Here is a 24,731-nt window from a genome sequence, read left to right on the forward strand (position 1 = left end):
GAAGGGGGAGCAAAAGTAAAGGCTGGACCTATGGGACCGGCACCCTTGAGGGCCAGCCAGGGGAGGGAAGCAGTTCCTACACCCAGCGGGACCCACCCATGGTTAGGGGTCCAGCAGTGACGGGGGAGACCCTGGGGGAGACAGTGGGGGAGGGGCACAAAGGAACGGAAGGGAATGGGGCCAGTGCTTTCCCTGTCCTCTTAGGCACCAGGGAGCCTGTTGGGCTCCAGGGCCTAATCCTCTGCCCTTGGAGCCTCCCTCCTGCTGTGCAGAGCCAAAGCCCCGCCCCTACACCCCCACCCAGGGCCCTACCTCTACACGTGGAGACCTCCTCCAATGAGCTGGGCCTAAACCCTACCCACACACCCTCACTCAGGGCCCTATCTCCAAACTCCGGAACTCCACACTCCAGAGGCCCTCCTTTCGACGTGCTGCCTCTCCCCTTCTGTGCAGGTCCTAAGCAGAGGCCCCGCCCCACGCTCAAACATCACCCTGCCTAGGCCCCGCCTCATGCTCAAGTGTCACACCCCCACCCGCCTAGGCCCTGCCCCACCCAAAACCCCACCTCTGCCTAAGTTCCACCCCATGGCTAAACTCTGCCCCTAGAGCCAAGACTTTTTCTTTTCTTTTCTTTTTTCCTCTTTTAGATTGGGGTTCTGTTTTACCTCATTGATTCATTGTTGTTGATTCTTTTATATTTTTATTTTTTCCTAATCTTTTATTTTTCTAATTTTATTTTATTCTTTATACTTTGTTAGTGATCTCTCCTTTTGGCTTGTTCCCCCGCACCTTTATTTTTTTTTCTTTTTTCTGTTGTTTTATTTTACCTTGTTGCAGTTGTTTCAATTATAGTTTTACTTTTCTAATATATTTTTTATCTTTCTAATTTTATTATCTTTTTTATTCTTTGATATTGTACTGCTCCTTTTTCTCTTTCTTTCTTCCCTTTTTTTTTTTTTTTTTTACCATGCCACAAAGCTTGCGGGATCTTGGTTCCCAGGCCGGAGGTCGGGCCCGAACTCCTGTGGTGGCAGCTCTGAGTCCAAACCTCTGGACTAACAGAGAACCTCAGACCCCACAGAATATCAATTGGAGTGACACCTCCCAGAAATCCTCATATCAGCATCAAGACCCAGCTCTATCCAACTGCCTGCAAACTCCAGTGCTGGACGTCTCAGGCCAAACAACCAGTAACACAGGAATACAGCATCACCCTCAAAAAAAAAAAAAATGAAACGACAAAAAAATTTGTTACAGACGAAGGAGCAAGGTAAAAACCAACAAGACCAAATAAATGAAGACGAAGTAGGCAACCTACCTGAAAAAGAATTCAAAGTAATGATAGTAAAGATGATCCAAAATCTTGGAAACAGAATGGAGAAAATACAAGCAACATTTCACAAGGATCTAGAAGAACTAAAGAGCAAACAAACAGTGATGAACAACACAATAACTGAAATTTAAAATACTCTTGAAGGAATCAATAGCAGAATAACTGGGGCAGAAGAACGGATAAGTGAGCTGGAAGATAAAATGGTGGAAATAATAACCAGGGAGCAGAACAAAGAAAAAAGAATGAAAATAATTGAGGACAGTCTCAGAGACCTCTGGACAACATTAAATGCACCAACATTCTAATTATAGGGGTTCCAGAAGAAGAAGAGAAAAAGAAAGGGTATGAGAAAATATTTGAAGAGATTATCATCAAAAACTTCCCTAGGGCTTCCCTGGTGGCGCAGTGGTTGAGAGTCTGCCTGCCAATGCGGGGGACATGGGTTCGAGCCCTGGTCTGGGAGGATCCCACGTGCCGCGGAGCGACTGGGCCCGTGAGCCACAACTACTGAGCCTGCGCATCTGGAGCCTGTGCTCCGCAACAAGAGAGGCCGCGATAGTGAGAGGCCCATGCACCGCGAAGAAGAGTGGCCCCCGCTTGCCGCAGCTGGAGAAAGCCCTCGCACAGAAATGAAGACCCAACACAGCCATAAATAAATAAATGAATGAATGAATGAATGAATTAAAAAAAAAAAAAAAACTTCCCTAACATGGGAAAGGAAATAGTCAATCAAGTCTAGGAAGAACAGAGGGTACCATACAGGATAAACCCAAAGAGAAACACTCCGAGACACATATTTATCAAACTACCAAAAATTAAATACAAAGAAAAAATATTAAAAGCAGCAAGGGAGAAGCAACAGATAACATACACGGGAATCCCCATAAGGTTAACAGCTGATTTTTCAGCAGAAACTGCAAGCCAGCCGGGAGTGGCAGGACATATTTAAAGTGATGAAAGGGAAAAACTACAACCAAGATTACTCTACCCAGCAAGGATCTCATTCAGATTCGACAGAGAAATTAAAACCTTTACAGATGAGTAAAAGTTAAGAGAATTCAGCACCACCAAACCAGGTTTACAACAAATGCAAAAGGAACTTCTCTAGGCAGGAAACACAAGAGAAGGAGAAGACCTATAATAACAAACCCCAAACAATTAAGAAACTGGTAACAGGAACATACATATCAATAATTACCTTAAATGTAAATGGATTAAATGCTGCAACCAAAAGACATAGACTGGCTGAATGGACACAAAAACAAGACCTGTACATATGCTGTCTACAAGAGACCCACTTCAGACCTAGGGACACATACAGACTGAAAGTGAGGGGATGGAAAAAGATATTCAATGCAAATGGAAATCAAAAGAAAGCTGGAGTAGCAATTCTCATATCAGACAAAATAGACTTTAAAAATAACACTATTACAAGAGACAAAGAAGGACACTACATAACGATCAAGGGATCAATCCAAGAAGGAGATATAACAATTGTAAATATTTATGCACCCAACATAGGAGCACCTCAATACATAAGGCAAATGCTAACAGCTGTCGACAGTAACACAATCATAGTAGGGGACTTTAACACCCCACTTTCACCAATGGACAGATCATTTAAAATGAAAATAAATAAGGAAACACAAGCTTTAAATGACACATTAAACATGATGGACTTAATTGATATTTATAGGACATTCCATCCAAAACCAACAGAATACACTTTCTTCTCAAGTGCTCATGGAACATTCCATATCCTGGGTCACATATCAAGCTTGGTAAATTTAAGAAAATTGAAATCGTATCAAGTATCTTTTCTGACCACAACACTATGAGACTAGATATCAGTTACAGGGAAAAATCTGTAAAAAATACAAACACATGGAGGCTAAACAGTACACTACTAAATAACCAAGAGATCACTGAAGAAATCAAAGAGGAAATCAAAAAATACCTAGAAACAAATGACAATGAAAACATGATGACCCCAAACCTATGGTATGCAGCGAAAGCAGTTCTAAGCAGGAAGTTTATAGCAATACAATCTTACCTCAAGAAATAAGAAACATCTCAAATAAACAACTTAACCTTACACCTAAAGCAATTAGAGAAAGAAGAACAAAATAACCTCAAAGTTAACAGAAGGAAAGAAATCATAAAGATCAGATCAAAAATAAATGAAAAAGAAATGAAGGAAACGATAGCAAAGATCAATAAAACTAAAAGCTGGTTCTTTGAGAAGATAAACAAAATTGATAAACCATTAGACAGACATTCAAAAAAAAAGGGAGAAGACTCAAATCAATGGAAAAAGGAGAAGTAACAACTGACACTGCAGAAATACAAAGGATCATGAGAGATTAGTACATGCAACTCTATGCCAATAAAATGGACAACCTGGAAGAAATGGACAAATTCTTAGAAAAGCACAACCTTCCAAGACTGAAACAGGAAGAAATAGAAAATATAAACAGACCAATCACAAGCACTGAAATTGAAACTGTGATTAAAAATCTTCCAATAAACAAAAGCCCAGGACCAGATGGCTTCACAGGCAAATTCTATCAAACATTTGGGGAAGAGCTAACACCAATCCTTCTCAAACTCCTCCAAAATATAGCAGAGGGAGGAACACTCCCAAACTCATTATACGAGGCCACCATCACCCTGATACCAAAACCAGACAAAGATGTCACAAAGAAAGAAAACTACAGGCCAATATCACTGATGAACATAGATGCAAAAATCCTCAACAGAATAATAGCAAACAGAATCCAACAGCACATTAAAAAGATCATACACCATGATCAAGTGGGTTTTATCCCAGGAATGCAAGGATTCTTCAAAGTACGCAACTCAATCAGTGTGATAAACCATATTAACAAGTTGAAGGACAAAAACCATATGATCATCTCCGTAGATGCAGAAAAACCTTTTGACAAAACTCAACACCCATTTATGATAAAAACACTCCAGAAAGTAGGCATAGCTGGAACTTACCTCAACAAAATAAAGGCCATGTATGACAAACCCACAGCCAACATCATTCTCAATGGTGAAAAACTGAAACCATTTCCACTAAGATCAGGAACAAGACAAGGTTGCCCACTCTCACCACTACTATTCAACATAGTTTTGGAAGTTTTAGCCACAGCAATCAGAGAAGAAAAAGAAACAAAAGGAATCCAAATCAGAAGAGAAGAAGTAAAGCTGTCTGCTGTGTGCAGATGACATGATACTATACATAGAGAAGCCTAAAGATGCTACCAGAAAGCTACTAGAGCTAATCAATGAATTTGGCAAAGTAGCAGGATACAAAATTAATGCACAGAAATCTCTTGCATTCCTATACACTAATGATGAAAAATCTGAAAGAGAAATTAAGGAAACACTTCCGTTTACCGCTGCAACAAAAACAATAAAATATCTAGGAATAAACCTACCTAAGGAGACAAAAGACTGTATGCAGAAAACTATAAGACACTTATGAAAGAAATTAAAGAGGATACAAACAGATGGAGGGATATACCATGTTCCTGGATTGGAAGAATCAACATTGTGAAAATGACTCTACTACCCAAAGCAATATACAGATTCAATGCAACCCCTATCAAAGTACCAATGGCACTTTTTACAGAACTAGAACAAAAAATTTCACAATTTGTATGGAAATATAAAAGACCCCGAATAGCCAAAACAATATTGAGAAAGAAAAACGGAGCTGGAGGAATCAGGCTCCTGGTCTTCATATTATACTACAAAGCTACAGTATTCAAGACAGTATGGTACAGACACAAAAACAGAAATATAGATCAATGGAACAGGATAGAAAGCCCAGAGATAAACCCACGCACATATGGTCACCTTATCTTTGATAAAGGAGGCAAGAGTATACAATGGAGAAAAGACAGTCTCTTCAATAAGTGGTGCTGGGAAAATTGGACAGGTACATGTAAAAGTATGAAATTAGAACACTCCCTAACACCATACACAAAAATAAACTCAAAATGGATTAAAGACCTAAATGTAAGGCCAGACAGCATAAAACTCTTAGAGGAAAACATAGGGAGAACACTCTATGACATAAATTACAGCAAGATCCCTTTTGACCCACCTCCTAAAGAAATGGAAATAAAAACAGAAACAAACAAATGGGACCTAATGAAAGTTAAAAGCTTTTGCACAGCAAAGGAAACAATAAAAAAAGACGAAAAGACAACCCTCAGAATCGGAGAGAGTATGTGCAAACGAAGCAAGTGACAAAAGATTAATCTCCAAAATATACAAGCAGCTCATGCAGCTTAGTATCAAAAAAACAAACAACCCAATCCAAAAATGGGCAGAAGACCTAAATAGACATTTCTCCAAAGAAGATATACAGATTGCCAACAAACACATGAAAGGATGCTCAACATCACTAATCATTAGAGAAATGCAAATCAAAACTACAATGAGGTATCACCTCACAAAGGTCAGAATAGCCATCATCAAAAAATCTACAAACAACAAATGCTGGAGAGGTTGTGGAGAAAAGGGAACCCTCCTGCACTATTGGTGGGAATGTAAATTGGTACAGCCACTATGGAGAACAGTATGGAGGTTCCTTAAAAAACTAAAAATAGAACTACCATATAACCCAGCAATCCCACTACTGAGCATATACCCTGAGAAAACCATAATTCAAAAAGAGTCATGTACCACAATGTTCACTGCAGCACTATTTACAATAACCAGGACATGGAGGCAACCTAAGTGTCCATCGACAGATGAATGGATAAAGAAGATGTGGCACATATATACAATGGAATATTACTCAGCCATAAATAGAAACGAAATTGAGTATTTGTAGTGAGGTGGATGGTCCTAGAGTCTGTCATACAGAGTGAAGGAAGTCAGAAAGAGAAAAACAAATACCATATGCTAACACATATATATGGAATCTAAAAAAAAAAAATGGTTCTGAAGAACCTAGGGGCAGGACAGGAATAAAGTCGCAGATGTAGAGAATGGACTTGAGGACATGGGGAGGGGGAACGGTAAGCTGGGACGAAGTAAAACAGCAGCATTGATATATATACACTATCAGATGTAAAATAGATAGCTAGTGGGAAGCAGCTGCATGGCACAGGGAGATTAGCTCGGTGCTTTGCGACCACCTAGAGGGGTAGGATAAGGAGGGTGGGAGGGAGATGCAAGAGGGAGGGGATATGGGGATATACGTTTGCATATAGCTGATTCAGTTGGTATACAGCAGAAACTAACACAACACTGTAAAGCAATTATACTCCAATAAAGATGTTAAAAAAAAAGTTAATAAAGCAATATTGTACAGCTCTTTGGGCACCACACATATTTAAATCGTGGACTACCATATTCATTTTCATTCTGTAACGTTCGTATCTCATCAAGAATATTTGAATCGTGAATTTAGATTTTTTTTGAGGGGCAGAGTTTTGGACTCTCTCAATAAAAACATTACAGATACTGAAAAGGAAAATTAGTTCTGTATCGAAAGTACTATTGCATAAACCTTAGAATGTTTTTATTTTTAAATTTTTTTCCTTAGGATAATTTTAAAAACTCAGTATTGCATTTACCTTCAACAAGCTCCTCTAGACTTGGCACATGAAAAGAATACTCAGCACAAGACATCTTCTTTCTGAAACAGGAAGGGGGCAGGACACAACCTTTAAAAGAACGACATAGCCATTGGGGGACACAAAAACTGGTTAGAACCAAGTAGGTCCAAGATGGCAGACTTCCAGTAGAACTTGAGCCTCATTATATGCTCATTGTAATGCATTAGCACCTAAATGACACACCCACAGGTGCCATGACCATAAAAGGCCAAAAGTGGGCAGTGTCCCAATTCCTGGAATTCTTCACCCCTTCCCCCAAATAGCTGGAATAATCCTCCCACTTGTTAGCCTATGAAATTACCCAGTCCATAAAAACTAACTACCCCATATTTCACAGCCTCTCACCTTCTGAGATGTTCCACACTCTGTGGAGTGTGTTTCTCCCAAGGCCATCTCACCTTCTGAGATGGACCGCATTCTGTCTATGGAGTGTGTCTCTCTTTAAAAATCCACTTCTTACATATCACTTTGTCTCTCACTGAATTCTTTCTGTGATGAGACATAAAGAACCTGAGCTTCGTTAAGTCCTGAGTGTGTGATCTCAATTAAAGGACAGTGTGTTCAAGTCCCAATCTGAGTTTTGAGGTTTCACGAGGATGTACAAAATAAAGCAATTGTAGGCTAATTATCGCAGTGCACCAAGCATGAACAGCTGCTGCTCTGGAAATGAAAGAGTTCAGTTATATAAAGAGGGCAAAAGGGAATTTAGGTGTCCTCACAGAAAGGCAACCATAAGTTCTTGTATTTAATATTCCAAGTGAGAAATGTCCAAGTAACCTCTTTTAATACTAATACCTTAAATAGCTGACAGTTAAAATAGACAAGAGGAATACCAAACCAAGAGGGCACATGATTCATTTTCTTCAGTCATGTATCTGGATTGAACATGCAGCTTTCTAATGGTTGATTTAAGGAATATAGATCCTGAAGCAAAGGTAGTTATTAAGGTTTATGAATAAATGTTTAAATGGTTGTAGATAACAGTACAGGATGTTCAGGTACTTCTATAATAGATCATTTACTTGTGTTTTCTATTCTATATTTTACATTTAGGCTAAAAGTTAAACAAGTTTCTTAGACTATCACTTTTACAAGAGAAAATTTAAATTACTGAGAGAAATGGAAACTTCTACAAATTATTAGCTTTTGAAATTCAAATTATTTCATTTACAAATAAACATATTTTCTTGGTAAACAGTTTCAATGTTCAATTATTCTGATAACCTAACCAATTATAATTTGATTTTTAAAAAATATATGCTAAATATATTTTACAATAAGTAGACATGTATGCACAGAGATTAGTATCTTGCCTCAAGTGTACAGGTGATGAGGTGTGCAAGCAGAGAGAGTTAAATAAAATGCAGGCAAAAAAACCCAAACAAACGAAAGTAATATGAGGTGGGCGGGGAATCCCACTGGAGGCCAATCACAACAAGGAATAAAGACAAAACTCTTAAGGCTGTTTCTAAGAACACTGTTGGAGTTCTCATTAAAATTGTTAATGAAATACCTCATTAATGTGAATAATCTCTGATATACCATTAGTAAGTGAAAGATGGTCCTTCAACATCACTTGAAATACTCTTCCAAAAAAAATTTTTTTTTACTTTTCCAAAGATTCACAGTTTTCTTAGAAACTGGATTTCTAATTTTGGTGATAATATCAAATAACACATCCTTCACAAACATACATTTAAGACCTAACATTTCTTTAGTACTTTATCAGATAATACTTTATTACCCTTTATTTACTTAATATGCATAATTTGGTCTCCCAAAGAAAATGTAAAGTGTTGATAATGGGCCCCAAACCCTATATAATCATATTTAGATGATCTCAAAAATATTTTCTTTCGTTTTGGCCATGCATTGCGGCTTGCAGAATATTAGTTCCCTGACCAGGAATCAAACCCTGGCTCTCAGCAGTGAAAGCGAAGCACGGAGTCCTAACCATTGGACGGCCAGGGAATTCCTGAAAATATATTTTCGAATTGAATAAGCTATAATTGTTTAGGAATGAGCCATTTTAACTTTATTGAAATAGTTTCAGATGGACAGAAAATACATACAAATAATCTCATATATGCTTCACCTAGATTTTCCAAATGTTGACATCTTATATTTTCTTTCTTTCTTTTTCTTTTTCTTTTTTTTTGGCTGCTCTGCGAGGCATGCAGAATCCTAGTTCCCAGACCAGGGGTGGAACCCGTGCCCCCCCGCAGTGGAAGCGTGGAGTCTTAACCACCGGACCACCAGGGAAGGCCCATCGTCTTATATTTTCTTTATTAGAAACCAGCAAGCACTAATTAAGAACATGTAAAAATCTGCTCAGTGAATACCATGTTTATTTAAAACGAAGATAATAAAAGCACTCTAGATATTTCTACTTACAGTAGGAATAATAAAGACTCAAGTTTAAATTAAATACAATCCTAATGATCTCAGGTGGCCTCGGCCTGCAGTGGCTTGAAGCAAGATCTCGTTCTCCAGCGAAGTCAGGCCATGGCAGTGAGAGCACTGAATCCTAGCCACTAGACCACGAGGGCCAGTGGCTAGTGACAACGCCCCTGGGTTGTCTTATTTGTAAAAATTAATTTCAACAAAGAGATGGAAAGTAATGAAACAAGTAAAGTGTTTATTAGGAGGGGAAAAAGTACCTGTGAATAGACACACATGGGTGGACTAAGAGAGAGAGTTGCGTCTTCGTGGTAGTTTAAATCACTTATATGGGGCATTTCTTGCGGGTTTCCTCTGGCCAATGTCTTGCTTTGCCTGGCTCTGAGCACGTATTTGGTATAACTCAGGGTTCTCCCCTGTATGTGCGCACATCTCTTAATGCAGAGACCTACAGGAAGGTTGACATCACCTACTATGGGGTGGTGCCCCCCTCCCTTCCCCACACCCCCAGCCTTTCTGCACCTGTATAGTTGGGAAGGTCTCCTTGACCTTGAGAATGAGAAATATGTGGTCTCTTTATCTTTTTTCTGGGCGGGACTCAGCTCCTCCCAGCTCCTGGCATTATCTTATCTTGGAGTAGCTGCTCACACAGGACAGATTTCAGCTGCTCAGCCTGGGGCCCATCTATATCTCCTGCAACACTAACTTTACACCCTTTACTATCTTTCAAAGGTCAGGTTTTTGTTTTCTTTCCCCACCAAAACAGAAACAAATTCCAACCCTAGGAGGCTACAGCCTGAATAACTGGTTTAGAAATGCAAGCCAAGAGCCCAGAAGGCAGCGTGGTAGTGTGTATAAGTGTGTTTCTGTGTGGGTGAGAGATAGGGAAGAGGAGGTTGGAGTTGGAGTGATGAGAGAAAAGGGTTAGAAAAGTTCTAATACAAATCCAGAGTGGCTCTAGGAGGACAGCTTTGGGCCACATGGGGGCAAACAACATTTACTCTCCAGATTCCACTGCTGGGAGTCAGTGGCCCAGAAGTAGGGTCTAGAGAAGGGAAGAATGGAAGATAGGAGGCAGCAGGATAAATGGAGCTGCAGAGGCAATGCCTAAAGGGGTAGACCAACTATGGCCGGTAACTACTGACAAACTGCATTCTGTAAACCAGACAGTATGTTAGACGCTTTACAGACATTCCTTCAAAACCTCACACAACAACATATTATCCTTCTCATTTTACAAGAGGAAATAGGCCAGAGAGAATATATTATTTACTCCAGATCACTCAGCTATTAAGTGGCAGAAACAGAATTCAAAACCAAATCTAGCCCACTGTAAACCCAGAACTCATCACATTATACCTTGCCATTAACTGGTGAGGGAATGATACAATTCAGCTCACAATAAGGGAAAGTTTGTATAGAGCAACCTTATAGCACTCAGTATAGCTGTGGTCATCTGTTTGCTTTGTTTCTGTCCCTTAGACTGTGATCTCTTTGAAGATAGGACTGTATTTCTCATATTTGTCTTCCAAGTACCTAGCATACAATGGATACCAGTTCAGCCTTAGTTTTTTTTTATTGAACATTTACGATATTCCAGACTCATAAGGCTCTGGGACACGGCTGGCTTCATGGATGTGCAACTAGTGAAGTTACACAGGACCATGTGCTCAGAATAGCACTTGGTTTATGCTCCATTGCCACCATCTTTAAATTCTTAACTTTAGGGACTTCCCTGGTGGTCCAGTGGTTAAGCTCCCAATGCAGGGGGCCCAGGTTCAATCCCTGGTCAGGGAACTAGATCCCGCATGCCATAACTAAGAGCCTGCATGCCACAATGAAGACCCCGTGTGCCGCAACTAAGACCTGGCGCAGCCAAATAAATAAATAAAATAAATATTTTTAAAAATTCTTAAGTTTATATTTGAACTTTTAAGATGGATAGGACAATGGAACATGCTTGGGATCAGAGGAGAGAGGGTCTATGTGCATGTCCACCACCACTCCTTGCTTCCCATTCACAAAAAGCGTTTTAAGTCCTGTGAGCATAGAATGCTGGTGGATGCACAGTCCAAGGGAGTTCATCGAGACTCAAATTCCCTGGATTCCATAGTGTCCGTAGAATGCGCACGCATGGAGAAGTAAAATAAATACAGGGGTGCTAGTTTTGTGCAGTATCCAGTGTTCTAGTAAGAACAAAATACATATGCCTACATAGTACGAATTGTGAAATTTCAGTAATTCTGCGTACAAGCTAAATGTTCTTATGTTTGTATTTAAAACTGGCATTGCAGAATATAGAGTGGTAAATCTCATGCTAATGAGTTAAACTCAATTTTTCTTTACTTAGAGTGACAATAAATAGCAAATTAATGCTATTAATTAATAACTGTATAATTAGTGATTAATGAATCAATAAAATAGAATGATTAATGTCATTAATAATTAATAATAGCAGGGCTTCCCTGGTGGCGCAGTGGTTAAGAACCCGCCTGCCAATGCAGGGGACACGAGTTCGAGCCCTGTTCCGGGAAGATCCCACATGCCGCGGAGCAACTAAGCCCATGCGCCACAACTACTGAGCCTGTGCTCTAGAACCTGTGAGCCACAAATGTTGAAGCCTGTGCGTCTAGAGCCCGTGCTCCGCAACAGGAGAGGCCACCGCAGCGAGAGGCTCGTGCGCCGCAACGAGGAGTAGCCCCCGCTCGCCGCAACTGGAGAGAGCCGGAGCGCAGCGGCGGGGACCCAATGCAGCCAAAAATAAATAAATAAAAATAAATATAATTAATAATAGCAAATTAATGCTATTAATTAAAACATCATGACAAGTGGAAAGAGATACTACAGAAGAAAGGAGACAGCTTATATTTTAGTACCTTTAATGGCACTTTCCCCCTGCGTTTTGAACAAGGGGCCCTGCATTTTCATTTCGTACTGAGCCTCACAAATTACATAGGCAGGCATGTTATGGAACATGGCAGTGAATAAGACATGCGATCCCGGTTCTGGAGCTTACGGTACTTCATAATGCCTAGAAGACTAGACTGTCTGTGCCTGGAATTGCTCAACATTTAGAGCAAAATTGAGTAGAGAGGCTAGATTACCTTCCAGGTCTGTCCAATCCGAAGATGACACTAACCACAGATTATTAAGACTAGACGGCTTTCCTGGTTTTATCATATGATACAAGAGGTCTGAAAGTGGACAAATCAAGCCAGCTCATTCCTTTTTGTAACTACTTTGGGGAAAAAAACCCCCCAAAATACCAAAACTAAACTAGTTTAAACTTTTATCTTAACAATCATTAATCATTCAGGGAACTAAGGGAGAAAACAAACAAAAAAGTTCGCCGCTGGTATCTCTTGTGATATGTTAACCAACCCCTGGGAGGCTGACACTTAGCCCTGAGTGAAAGAGTAGTTAACAAAAGTCCGAAGGGGAGAGGGGACCTGGATGTGCTACGGGGTAACACTGGCTTCCAGTACAAAGGTTACACATTTTGAGTCTCGGTCAAAGCATGATCGTCTCACAATTTAACGCAGAGGAGATTTCTGAAGGCACAAGTAGGCATAATATGACAAAACACACCTGGCACCGTACACACACGCACACCCCCCACACACTCGAGATCAGAAGTCAGAGGACAGCTCAGCAAAGGCGAGACCACTGGAAGCAAAGCAGGTGGAGTGTCTGTTTCCTTGCAGTTTACAGTCATTCCGTTCACCTGACCCCACAATTTATTTCTTGTCGTTTGCCGAAACATTCTTGTCTACTGCACTTACCTAATCGGTGAGGGAAGCCTAAACCTGAAACCCGATCTTGCCTCAGTCAACTCCGCCTCCTCTGGATCCGGGAGATCAGACCCCGCCCTCTCGAAATCGCTCCTCCCCTCACGGAGATCAAAATGGCGCCCCGCGAGTCGCCACTTCCCACCTCTCACTTTCTTCCTGGAGTCAAATTGTTATCGCGAGACTTCGGCCTCACTATTAGCTGGGGCGCGCGGCCCGGGCCTTCTTTTCTCCAGCGCGGTGGTGGAGGTTGGTGGTTCTTAGTTTGTTGGAGTGTTGTGGGGGGTCCGGAGGTTGCTGAATGCGGACTTCCTAGGGAGGGGTGGCGGGTATCTGGTACGCAGCTGAGGCCCATGCCGAGCCGGCGCTGGTTGGTGCAAGCTGTCTGCCCTCTCGACGGGTAGGAAAGAGGACGGGGGCTTCCGGGCCTTGTGGGCGGGTGAGGGTTTCCTCTTGTAGCTTTTCCCAGGCCCCTGCGTGGCGTGGCGGGGTCCAGCCGCGGAAGTCAGTCCCCGAGGGCGGAGGGCTCGTGGTTTTTGTGGACTTCGGCCTAGTGGCTTTACTGCGGCCCACAGTACACGATTAATGGCGTGGGCGTGGTCCGTTGTCTGGCATGTAGATGTTAAAAGGTGGTATAGACAATACACATTTTCTGAATTAATAGGGGTTAAGTGCGAGGTAACCATTGCTGACGCCGTTCTCCTTGCACGAGGTTAGGCGCTTCCTGGAGACGCTCGCCCCAAAACCGCACAAAATGCTGAAGGGGAATTGTTAGAGCCAGTGAAGGGCACTATCGCCATGTGCTCCTCCTCGCAGAATCTCGGAATAGGAAGCCACGCTTCCGTAGGAATGCTTTCTAGTTTCCGAAGAAGAGGTTTTGAGGCAACTTTAATTTTGATAATACGCTCTGATTTTTTTTCTTTTAAATCTCAGGTATACCATCAGTGCCACTGGATCCACTTGTTGAATTTCTTTTGGGGCAGTTATTTCGTGACTTATTTCTTAGATTTTGCATTTTAGAAAACTACGGTAAAACATACCATGAAATTACCAGGAGTCCCTTGGATATTTTGCGAATCTGAGATCTCTGTGACCTTATTGGTTACCTATGTTTGAAATATATTGTTCTTGTAGGATTTCTTTCATCGTTGCTCATTTGTCATTACCAAGAATGCTAAAGACTAAGACCAATATACAAATAGGAAGAATGATGGCATCCCCGATAAGGGAGATGGAAAAGTAAAATTACACATTATCTTTTTTTAAAATTTTGTCCAAACTGTTGTAATGTATCTAAGGAGATTACAACAGTGCCCTTTGTCTTTTTTTTTTTTAATCTGTAAGCCTTTCATCGAAAAGTTTGAGAATTCAGAACTTTTAAATTAATACCCATAACAGCAAATTCCAGACCAGGAGTTTGGATAGAGGTAGTTAAGTCCTGCTGATTATTTTCCCAGGTATACTGAGGCCATACTCCGCCTTCTGGCTTTGTATGCAAAAGATTTTCGTACTAGTTCCCAACTGCTGTTGAAAAATGGCTTTTTGGCCGTTAGTTGAACATTGATACTCTTCATTGTACATTACTATATGGCTAAGGGTAAAATTACATTTTTTTACTGTTGCAGAAAGCTGTTTGATACTTTCGTTGGAAATTACAGTACTCTTCTGGAATCTTCCATTGGATAGATTAAGGAGGCAAAACTGAAAGATAGAACCTGTGAATAAAATCTCTAGATTTTAGGATTGACCTGAAATGACAGTTCCTACGTGAAAGTATTAAAGGCCTTCCTTGTATGTGATTTTGCCTTAACTTATGTGTAATTAATTTACGTAATTGTCACGACTACATCAACATTTTCATTACTCTGACACTAGCTGTTTGCATTTATTCAGGGAAACAACATCACATTTACTGAATTTTATATGGTCAGAAATCTGTTTAAATCAAAGGACAATTGACAACAAATTTGAGAGGGGCTTGGAGAACACATACCAGGAATGGATTCTCTCAACTATGCAACGGTATCTGATTCAGCTGTGGAAATTGAGAATCAAAGGTAAGTGCTTTTTTTTTTTTTTTAAATAACTATCACCAGATTTTTCTGGAAAAGAGACTAGGTGGTAATTTTACTGTATTTGAATTACCGGGAAAGCATAAATCATTGTAGATAATGAGTGGTGGTAATGGTAATTTTCATGCATTAGAACAGAAAAGGAAAACCTGGTTTGCACAGGCCTTTAAAGTTTTAACTACTTATAATCGTGGGACACATTGTTAACTCAGGGAAACGGGAGTATATTCTCCAGGCCAAATTGGTATCTTCCTGATTAAATCATCCTCATTTTATAAGAAAATGGATATCAGTAGGGAATCTTGTTTTAAAATCAACTTGTTCTATTCCACATTATCAGGGATGCTGGCTTATGTATATGATGAGAGGTATCTAGTCCTAATCGTTGTTTATCTCACTGGGAAAACAAATGAGCATTTCTAGTATACTCACTACATCTCTCCACTAGGATACTCTTGTTTTATTTAGAGGAGGCTTTGTCTTAGTTTAGCCTCTAGCAGTGAACAAGGCTGTCTTTGTGGAACTTACATAAAGGAAGATGATTTTTTGGCTAAGTGCTATGGCACATGGCATTATGGACCACTTGTGGTAGAGTGGTCAGAGCTAAGTGATTGGCTAGTACTGAGCCCATCTTTTAAAAAATTTGAGCATGTTTTTCTGCTTTGATTTGTAAAAAAAAAAAGTATATTACTGGTAATGAACATTCAGTAATATAAGAGGGTACAATTAATCTTTCCCTGTTTTCTAGTGATAACTCTTCCTCTGGTAGCAGCTTATTTAAAACTCAGTGTGTTCCTATCCCACCTAAAAGGAGGCAAAGAAACCCTATTAGAAAATTTGTTCACAAACCTGAAAGTACTCAAGCAAGAGATTCGTCTAGTGACTCATCTATAGAGCCAAGACCATTGACTTTAAAAGCTATTTTTGAAAGATTCAAAAAAAAGAAACGTAAAAAGAGGAAATACAAGCCAACGGGAAGATCAAGGGGAAGACCAAAAGGAAGGAGAAACACTAGAAGCTCACAAATAAATAAGAAACAATTTAAAGACAAAGGACCTGGTTTCCCATTTTTAGAATCAGGAAATGGAAGAAAACCATTACCTTGGAGAAAAATTTTAACCTTTGAGGTGAGTCTTTATATATGCTGGTACACATAGCTTAAAATGTCTGAAATGAGTTGTTGGTTGCTTTTAGAATTTAGATGTACCTGGAACATACAGTCTTCACCTTTTATAATACTTCTCTATACTGACTATACTGCTGCTTAAATGCCACCCCCATCCTTCAGCTCAAAGTTCACTTGGACTTCTGGGTGGAATCTTGCACTGGTAACACTGGGTGAATGTACCTGTATATGAAGTGCTCTAAGGCTGATTTTATACCTTGATCTTATCCTGTCAGGGCTTTAAACATCATTCCTAAAACTCAAATGCCCAGTTGTTTTATAGTAACCGAAGTGAAACCCACACCTGCCTTTCATGTTCAGTGGCTTTAGTAGATTTCATTTTGTTCAGCTATTTCAATTTCTGACAGAATTACCAGACAAATATGCCAGTACTTAGCAGTAGACTCTGAAATATTTGAGATAAGTGATTGCATAATTTGTAGTCACTTGTTCTAGAATCTGATTTATAGGAAAGGATTAATACTCATTAACCTCTTTATGTTTTAAGGTGATTAAAATAGACAGTTCTCTGCATTAAAAAATGTCTTAAGTAATGCCCAAATGATAACAAGATTTATGCTTGTTTTTCTTGGTACTAACTTTGATAACTTGCTAGGTAGAACAGTGAATTGATACACATGATCTCCATATGGCAGAGTAGTTAAATCAAGATCACTAAGGACCTTCTTGTTATGGGGATCCTTGTAATTTTGGAACGTAGGCATTTGCTGAGTGGAAGAAAATTTTTTTATTTTTAAGTCCTTGACTTAAAATATGGTGTTTTTGGTACATAGCAAGCAGTGGCAAGAGGATTTTTTAACTACCTTGAAAAACTGAAGTATGAATACCATCTCAAGGAATCCTTGAAACAAATGAATGTTGGTGAAGATTTAGAAAAAGAAGACTTTGATAGTCGTAGATACAGATACTTGGATGATGATGGATCTATCTCTCCTATTGAAGAGTCAGCGTAAGTTCTATCATGGATTGGAATAATTTTGGACATAGGTTTTTATGAGATTAAGTGCTTTTAAATTTTAATGTTGCTCCATATGCTATCAATTTGTTTATACTTAGATTTAATAGTGATGTGAGCACAGATAAAATATTAATAGACTTGACTGGTATTGCTATTTCAGTTGTATGTCATGACAGTATACTACTCATTGGGTTATAAAAGACTTGTCGTCTGAGTGATACGCTTTTTTTTTTTTAACTATTGGAGTATAATTGCTTTACAATGGTGTGTTAGTTTCTGCTTTATAACAAAGTGAATCAGTTATACATATACATTGAGTGATATGCTTTTAATATTGCAGAGCAGAGGAGGAGATTGCAACAAATCTTGAACATGATGAATGTGATATTAAATTGGTGGTAAGTGACAATTTTATCCCACTTCCTTTTGGGAGGACAGCTCTTGACAAAGGGAAAATTTTATCCTGTTGTGTTATTGTCTGTATTTAAGTTTTGAAAGGTTCAATGCCTTTGGTGCAGGAAACGCAAGAATAAAAATAAGAATTTTATGGATAATTGGTGAGAACATGAATTATCAATACTATATCAGTAAAAACAATACTATTTAAGTTTTCATGTGTGGTGTTGCTACTAGGATATCAGATGAGAAAATCAGCAGAAGTTAATTTGGATTTTTAACATCCAGATGTAGTATCCAGGTTATTTTAAGTAACCTAGAGTTTAGTTATATGTAATTACTAGCGCGGTAAAGTTAAAGTTATTGCTTAGTATTGGTATTTCTTACGCAGGAGGATAATTATTTCATAATAAGTTCTGAATTACCAAAGAAGAAGAATGTATATTTGGAACAAGAGGAAAATACTGAAGAAGCTGCACTGCCTAAAAAGAGAGCATCAAAATCCAAAAAACACTGGACAGAGGACAGAATGGCCTGAAAATAGATAGGATTATGACTACCAGACAAGGTAAACAGAATAGAGAAAAAGGAACTTTACAGAAAGAAAAGACCATAAATGGGAATACATATGCCAGCCTTATGATAAAAAAGAACCTTGTAAGAAAATAAAAAGATTAAACAAATTTATAAAACTCCTGAAGTAGTAATTATAAGAAAAATAATTAAAACAGTGAGATTATGTAGAAAAAACATTGAGGCTGTTACAGCAGAGATAATCACTTCCCAAAAAAATAAACAACGTCCTACTGTTTTTGCATATGGTGGTGTATTTCTGGGTAAGAGAACTTAAAGGTGCCATTTGAGCTTTGAATCAAAGAAATAAGATTGTAATCCTGAAAAGAAAATCTTAGTTGCAATAACCACTAATGATTGACAGCCAGCCACCCTCCTTAGAGTACCTGCAACCCCATTTTTATTTTTTTTCAGACAAATTTAGTGTGAAATGCCTATTACTGTAATAAGAACTTAATATTTTCCTTTCCTAACTACCTATAATATTTCAACTATCATTTTCATCACCACTGTATGTTGCAGATTATGCCACTCTATATACTGCATTTTACCATAGCACTTGTGTTTGTTTTTGTTTAATTTGTGGACAAAGACTTATAGACAGGTGCAAAAATAAATCCTCTTTTGCAACCCAGAACTCATTGTTCAGTATGAGTTTTGATACAGATAAGAAGGAACATGATACCTAAAAGAGAGTCAAGTGATGGGGGTGTATTGATAAACATAAAGATTGCTTCCAGGACTATAGGGCTGATAATTTCTCTCATATCTTAAGCTTTTAAATTATCAGCTGTATTGATTTAGTACTCTAATTTTAATGTTGACATGAAACAAAGATGGCTTCTTTTTTTAGGCTTTTATCTTGAACACAGTGTCTGGATAATTTAAAAAGGTATGTCTTACGCTTTAAGTGAGTTTGGGTCCAATTTGTGTAAATGTGATAAATTGTCAGAATTTAAAACCTCCATAGGTTTCATTATTGAAAGGCATTTTTGCCAATTTTAAATTTCTGTTCGTAATGTAATTTTGGAAAATGAATCTCAGGATTGACATGCTTTATAGGGACATTGTGCCAGTTTCACTTCGCTTGAAGGAAAGGGTCCCAGAACTATAAATAAGGCAATTATAGTCAGAATCCTGGATATTCCTGCTTCAAGCATACACAACGTATTTTTAACCTCCCCGCACCCCTATACAATATTTTTTAAAATTTTATTGAAGTATAGTTGATCTACAATATTAGTTCCTGCTGTGCAACAGAGACTCAGTTATACATATATTTCTATTATGATTTATCACAGGATATTGAATATAGTTCCCTGTGCTATGTAGTAAGACCTTGTTTATCTGTACTATATATGTAAGTAGTTTGCATCTGCTAATCTCAGACTCCCAGTCCATCCTTCCCCCACATCCCCCTCCTTGGCAACCACAAGTCTGTTCTCTCTGTCTGAGGCTGTTTGTTTCATAGATGTGTTCATTTGTGTGGTATTTTAGATTCCACATAGAAGTGGTATCCTATGGTATTTGTATTTCTATTTCTGACTTACTTTGCTTAGTATGATAATCTCTAGGCCCATCCATGTTGCTGCAGATGGCATTATTTCATGCTTTTTAATGGCTGAGTAATATTCGTGTGTGTGTGTGTGTGTGTGTGTGTGTGTGTGTGTGTGCCACATCTTTATCCATCTCTTGATGGACATTTAGGTTGCTTCCATGTCCTGGCTACTGTAAACAGCGTTGCAATGCACGTATCCTCTCAAACCATGTTTTTCTCTGGATATATGCCCAGGAGTGGGATTGATAGATCATATGGCAGCTCTATTTTTAGTTTGAGGAACTGCAGTACTGTTTTCCATACTGGCTGTACCAGTTTACATTCCCACCAACAGTGTAGGGGGGTGTTCCTTTTTCTCCACACCCTCTCCAGCATTTATTATTTGCAGACTTTTTGATGATGGCCATTCTCACTGGTGCGAGGTATATTTGCATTTCTGATACTGAGCAATGATGAGCATCTTTTCATGTGCCTATTTGTATGTCTTCTTTGGAGAAATGTCTATTTAGGTCTTCTGCCAGTTTTTTGATTGGGTGGTATTTTTTTGGTTATTGAATTGTACTATCCAATAGTTTTATTATTTAAATTTTCTGGCCATGCTGCTACTTGTTATATATGTCATTACATCTGGACTGAACATATTTACTAAACACGTCATATGTTTTCAAGTTCTTCCTTCCCTTCAAATTTTGGTTTACCAAAATTGATGTTCTGCTATTAATTCACCCTCACATGATGTGAAGAATTCCCAAATAACTTTTTTCTTGAAAAGCTCATGGCCTAAATGAGATGAAATGTTGCTCCTAAAGGTTATTTTAATGTTATGCATGTTAATATGCTGAATAATTTTATAGATTATAATTTTGATTTAATCTGACCTTTGTTATTTAGATTTGCAAAAGGGATATAATATATTTTTCATACACTTGTTTGGCTAGTGCATTCTTTTATTTTTGACTGCACCAAGTGGATTGCAGGATCTTAGTTCCTAGATCAGGGATCGAACCCACTGCCATCTGCAGTGGAAGCGTGGAGTCCTAACCACTGTACGCCAGGGAAGTCCCTGCAGTGTTTTTAATGCATGCATAATCTAAAATGAGGTAGAAGATTTAATAGTATAATGCTAGAAATGACTACACAGGACACACAATTTCATGAATCTGAATGATACAAAGTTTAATTAAATACACCCAATTTGCCTTCAACGATTCCCCAATGGTCAGAACATCAGCCACATTAACATTTTTCTGTATTTTTACAGTTGATATCAACTAATGAGAAAATACTTTATATAGTTCTTAAATTAAGGGAAAAATTCAGTTAAAGTAAAAATTTTGCAGTAATCAGGGAATTGCATAGGCAAAACACATTGCAGTAATGAAGTTCTTAAAATCAAGCTTAAATTTATATGTGGAACTCTGGTTCATGTATAATAGCTAATAAGTACTTTGCATATTTTTATCTGTTAGTATAATGCTGTCTTTTCTAAGCATTGTTAAAATACCTACCATGTGATTAATTAATGGGATGATTTCTTTAAATTTCTTAAACATCCTTTGTGATGTCTGACTGTTACTGCACAGTTTTGAACTCATCTAAGAGACTGGAGCTCTTTCAAATAATTGTTCTCTTGTGGACTTGTTTATATTTTTTAAAAAGGAAGCAGTGGTTGAGGTCTATCCCGATGGGGCTTTTTCTGTAAACCTACATCGTTGGAAACGCCTCATAGATTAACTGTGTGGTTTCCTTTACTCATAGAACTACCTGTTAGATCTGTGGGAAAGAACTACAAGACAGAGCTGCCAAGTAAACTATGAAAAACCTAACAAACTTTTTATCTTAGGTATTGGCATATCCCAATGATCTGTACTGTTCTAGGGTGTGATGGCTTAGGTAAGTTTTAATCAGTGACAGTGTCATTTGTTCGGGGGGGGGGGGCGGGGGGGTACCATTCCCAGTTCAGATGATGAATTTAACCGTTCAACTGCTGAATGATACAGACATGAACTAAAACTTAATTCTGATAGAGCTGAGTATGCTTAATATCTAAATATTTTAAGTTATATATTGAGGTTTTAATTTTTAATCACATGAGTATGGTATCCATCTTTTATTTGCTATTTTATCTGCAGGAGTGAATATGATTTGAACCTAATACATTTTTAGAGGTAAGTGGAATATTTAATTTCTATTCAAATTAAGGATTCAGAAGTTCTGAAAAGAATGTTAAATTTTGAGTATAGCATTCCATTACTGTTGTGACTGCTAGTTAATTAGGTTATAAAACAATTACCAGGATTTTGGCCAAAAATACTGCTGTAATATTTGTGTTTACAGAATTGGAAAAAAATGAAGAGACAGCACTGACATGTAAATATCATGTATAATCGGATAGTTTCCTATGTAAGTTCTATATAGGTATAGAGAGGGTAAAGGTAGCAATGGCTAGGTTTATAGTTTAAAATGGAGTTAATGTAGTTCTCATTGGAATGACAGATATAAAACTCAAATTAACATGTTACAAGAACGTAAATTTTTAGAGATGTGTGAAGATAGTATTTCTCAGATAGTAACGTTACAAACTTGAGGTTGAGGGGTTTTTCTGGTTCAGTCATAATTGCACTGCATGGTATCTGCATTCAGCAGTTTGTTCCTGCTGGGTGTTCAAAGGACAGTGCAATATAAATTCAGTATTTGGCATCGTTGGTTTTCTTGGCTTTGTGCATGTTAGACCTGGTATTTCTACTGATACAGTATTCCTATAGTTTCTCATACTGTTCAGTTTGACAGTATTCAATAGTTAACTAATACTATTTTTCTAGGGTGTCAAATTCAGAACCAGGCAGATCCATCGCCTGACCCTAAGCATGTAAGGCTTTCTATTTGTTGCTTCTAGTAGCTTTCCTTTATTGATAGCATTGTTGAACTTCTATACAAGTGCAGAAGCCTTTTGCACAGTGTATATATAAGCTTGAGAGAAATGTTTATAAAGCCTCATACTGTTGAAAATGGGCACTGTTGTTCATGGTGTCCGTAAATTGTTAATGTGGCTACATTGAGAACACAGGTTTTGCTTCCATCACTGTAATTTTATTGCAGTGGTGACAATGAGACCTGCAACATTTTTTTTTTTTTTTGCTAGGCTCATGAGTAAAAACTGGATATAACAAGGCTTTTCAGTATTAGAAAAGATGAAGGGATAAATAGCAACGTACTTGCTATGTTTAATTTCTAGGGTCCTAAAGTAAATCGCTTGAGGAAATTGGATCCCAAAGATTACAGGTATGATTTTCATTTCATTTTTTTCCCCTTGTATTTAATGAAAAAGACTATAATGATGTTAAAAAGGCCATTAGTAGTTTTACTATTTACCAGTGATGTATGATGTCATGATGATGGGCAAAATGTTCAACTGCTCTGAATGGGCTGAATGAAAATAGCCTTTCTGAACATCCATCTTACATAAAGGTATATTTTAAAACAAGAAAGCTCTAAGATAAAAGTTGCCTGAAACATGCATGTTTGGAAGCAATCAGCTAAATTTAGGTATGAATGAAAATGGAACCTAATCAGTCCCAGTTGCCATTACAATCTTTTTCTGTAGGTGGGGAATTTTGAAGTGTGTCCATATTTCATTGGAGATCAAAGAAGCCTAACTAAAAGAATTGTGGCAAGTAATTTTTTTTATTTTACCACACCAAATTATTTGTCAGGTTTTAATGGTCATTACCAAGGCTTTTAGAATGCAGTTTCTCATTTGCTGTGGACATGACCATAAAAAAAGTTTCCCACTAGGTTTTATTTCTGCTACTTTGTAGCAGTCAGCCTGTTGGGAACATTTTATTGTTTACTTGTATTTCCATTGCCTAGGTCAGCACTGTTCCAGTATAAATAGAACACAAGCCATTTTTTCTAATTAGATTTTACAATACCGATACATGGGTAGTGACTATTATATTGAACAGTATGTGCCTAGGTTGCTGGAGTTCTTTGTTTAATCCTGGGCTTTTAGTTTATTACATTACAGGTTGCCTGGTTACTAAAGGAGGGGAGGCTGGCTTCAGAATTTTACATGAGCATCTCTGAAAATGGACCCTTAACCTTTATATTTGTTATACAGGGCTGACTCACACGATAACTTCTTTTTGAAAGGTATGTACACATTAAAGAAAATAATTTTATAGGTCATTTCAAAGAGGGCTGATGGGACCAAATCCAGGAGCTCTTTACGCTGTGACCAAAGATTGAGTTCTCCACTGGATATAATAGTAACTTGATAGTGCTATGTTTTCCGGATGGAGATACAAGCCACTCATACCCATGACTGGTGATGTGGGAAAGTAAAAATAAATGTAAATATCTTCCAACTTTAACCAATGTCTACTCTCTTCTTTAGGGCTACTTTATCTTGAAGATTATGAGTTTGGAGGAACTAAGGTGATTGGCAGTGGAAAGAATCAGAACATGTGAAATTCCTTAAAAATTTATTGACTTAAATAACTTTGTGTTACACATAATTAAAAAAAACCCTTTACACTTTGTGCAGAAAGTCAGCATATATTTTTGGCTCGAAGTTTCTCTAATGTTTTCTGTGGAGGGAATAGTAACATTTATCAGTTACAGTTCTGATGTGCCTTGGACATGAAAAATTGGGGGCGGGGGCTGCTCACCTTATGGAATTCTTTTGCCCTTGCTCTGTTTTGGGCATATGCGGCTTGCTTTGCTTTCTCTTCCTTTTGCTTTTTCACTTCAGGTAACTGATGGTATAATCTGTAAGAAATTTATATGGAATTAAAGACAGACACTTCAGCTATGTGAATTCATA

General features: G+C 38.3%; 3 protein-coding genes and 8 non-coding genes across 20 annotated transcripts in view; 9 read left to right on the forward strand and 2 right to left on the reverse strand.

Moving 5' to 3' along the window:
• The window catches only part of C8H11orf54 (chromosome 8 C11orf54 homolog), a 30,235-nt gene extending 16,999 nt beyond the window's left edge, over positions 1-13,236 (reverse strand). The window contains exons 1-3 of one of the 3 annotated variants that reach the window (XM_059930586.1): positions 13,158-13,212; positions 7,321-7,464; positions 6,934-6,995 (exon numbers count right to left, since the gene is read on the reverse strand). In XM_059930586.1, coding sequence (XP_059786569.1) covers positions 6,934-6,988 — 55 coding nt within the window. In that variant the 5' untranslated portion in view covers positions 6,989-6,995; positions 7,321-7,464; positions 13,158-13,212. Of the gene's footprint in view, positions 1-6,933; positions 7,024-7,320; positions 7,465-13,157 lie in introns of all 3 variants that reach the window. The other 2 variants (XM_059930589.1, XM_059930587.1) reach the window with 2 other exon arrangements.
• A 182-nt stretch (positions 13,237-13,418) lies between these two features.
• TAF1D (TATA-box binding protein associated factor, RNA polymerase I subunit D) lies at positions 13,419-24,715 on the forward strand. The gene is given in 9 exon segments (XM_059930590.1): positions 13,419-13,563; positions 15,057-15,220; positions 15,984-16,362; positions 17,195-17,370; positions 17,720-17,777; positions 18,167-18,283; positions 18,286-18,343; positions 24,027-24,058; positions 24,303-24,715. Coding segments are annotated over 7 exon segments (876 nt in total). The 5' UTR covers positions 13,419-13,563; positions 15,057-15,161; the 3' UTR covers positions 24,056-24,058; positions 24,303-24,715.
• LOC132371167 (small nucleolar RNA SNORA40) lies at positions 18,903-19,029 on the forward strand. Its single transcript, XR_009504790.1, has one exon. It is a non-coding gene; the product is annotated as a small nucleolar RNA SNORA40 (small nucleolar RNA).
• Positions 21,575-21,705, forward strand: LOC132371160 (small nucleolar RNA SNORA18). The gene has a single exon (XR_009504784.1). It is a non-coding gene; the product is annotated as a small nucleolar RNA SNORA18 (small nucleolar RNA).
• LOC132371173 (small nucleolar RNA SNORD5) lies at positions 21,864-21,935 on the forward strand. Its single transcript, XR_009504796.1, has one exon. It is a non-coding gene; the product is annotated as a small nucleolar RNA SNORD5 (small nucleolar RNA).
• On the forward strand, positions 22,525-22,662 carry LOC132371148 (small nucleolar RNA SNORA8). The gene has a single exon (XR_009504773.1). It is a non-coding gene; the product is annotated as a small nucleolar RNA SNORA8 (small nucleolar RNA).
• LOC132371156 (small nucleolar RNA SNORA1) lies at positions 22,897-23,031 on the forward strand. Its single transcript, XR_009504780.1, has one exon. It is a non-coding gene; the product is annotated as a small nucleolar RNA SNORA1 (small nucleolar RNA).
• LOC132371147 (small nucleolar RNA Z40) lies at positions 23,289-23,361 on the forward strand. The gene has a single exon (XR_009504772.1). It is a non-coding gene; the product is annotated as a small nucleolar RNA Z40 (small nucleolar RNA).
• Positions 23,627-23,747, forward strand: LOC132371159 (small nucleolar RNA SNORA32). The gene has a single exon (XR_009504783.1). It is a non-coding gene; the product is annotated as a small nucleolar RNA SNORA32 (small nucleolar RNA).
• LOC132371155 (small nucleolar RNA SNORA25) lies at positions 24,089-24,215 on the forward strand. The gene has a single exon (XR_009504779.1). It is a non-coding gene; the product is annotated as a small nucleolar RNA SNORA25 (small nucleolar RNA).
• The window catches only part of CEP295 (centrosomal protein 295), a 48,428-nt gene continuing 48,070 nt past the window's right edge, over positions 24,374-24,731 (reverse strand). For 6 of the 8 annotated variants that reach the window (XM_059930580.1, XM_059930578.1, XM_059930579.1 and 3 more), the window contains one exon: positions 24,502-24,676. In XM_059930580.1, the coding sequence (XP_059786563.1) occupies positions 24,520-24,676 (157 nt within the window). In that variant the 3' untranslated portion in view covers positions 24,502-24,519. The other 2 variants (XM_059930577.1, XM_059930581.1) reach the window with 1 other exon arrangement.

Source organism: Balaenoptera ricei, chromosome 8 (genome assembly GCF_028023285.1).
Source record: "Balaenoptera ricei isolate mBalRic1 chromosome 8, mBalRic1.hap2, whole genome shotgun sequence".
Classification (NCBI taxonomy): domain Eukaryota; kingdom Metazoa; phylum Chordata; class Mammalia; order Artiodactyla; family Balaenopteridae; genus Balaenoptera; species Balaenoptera ricei.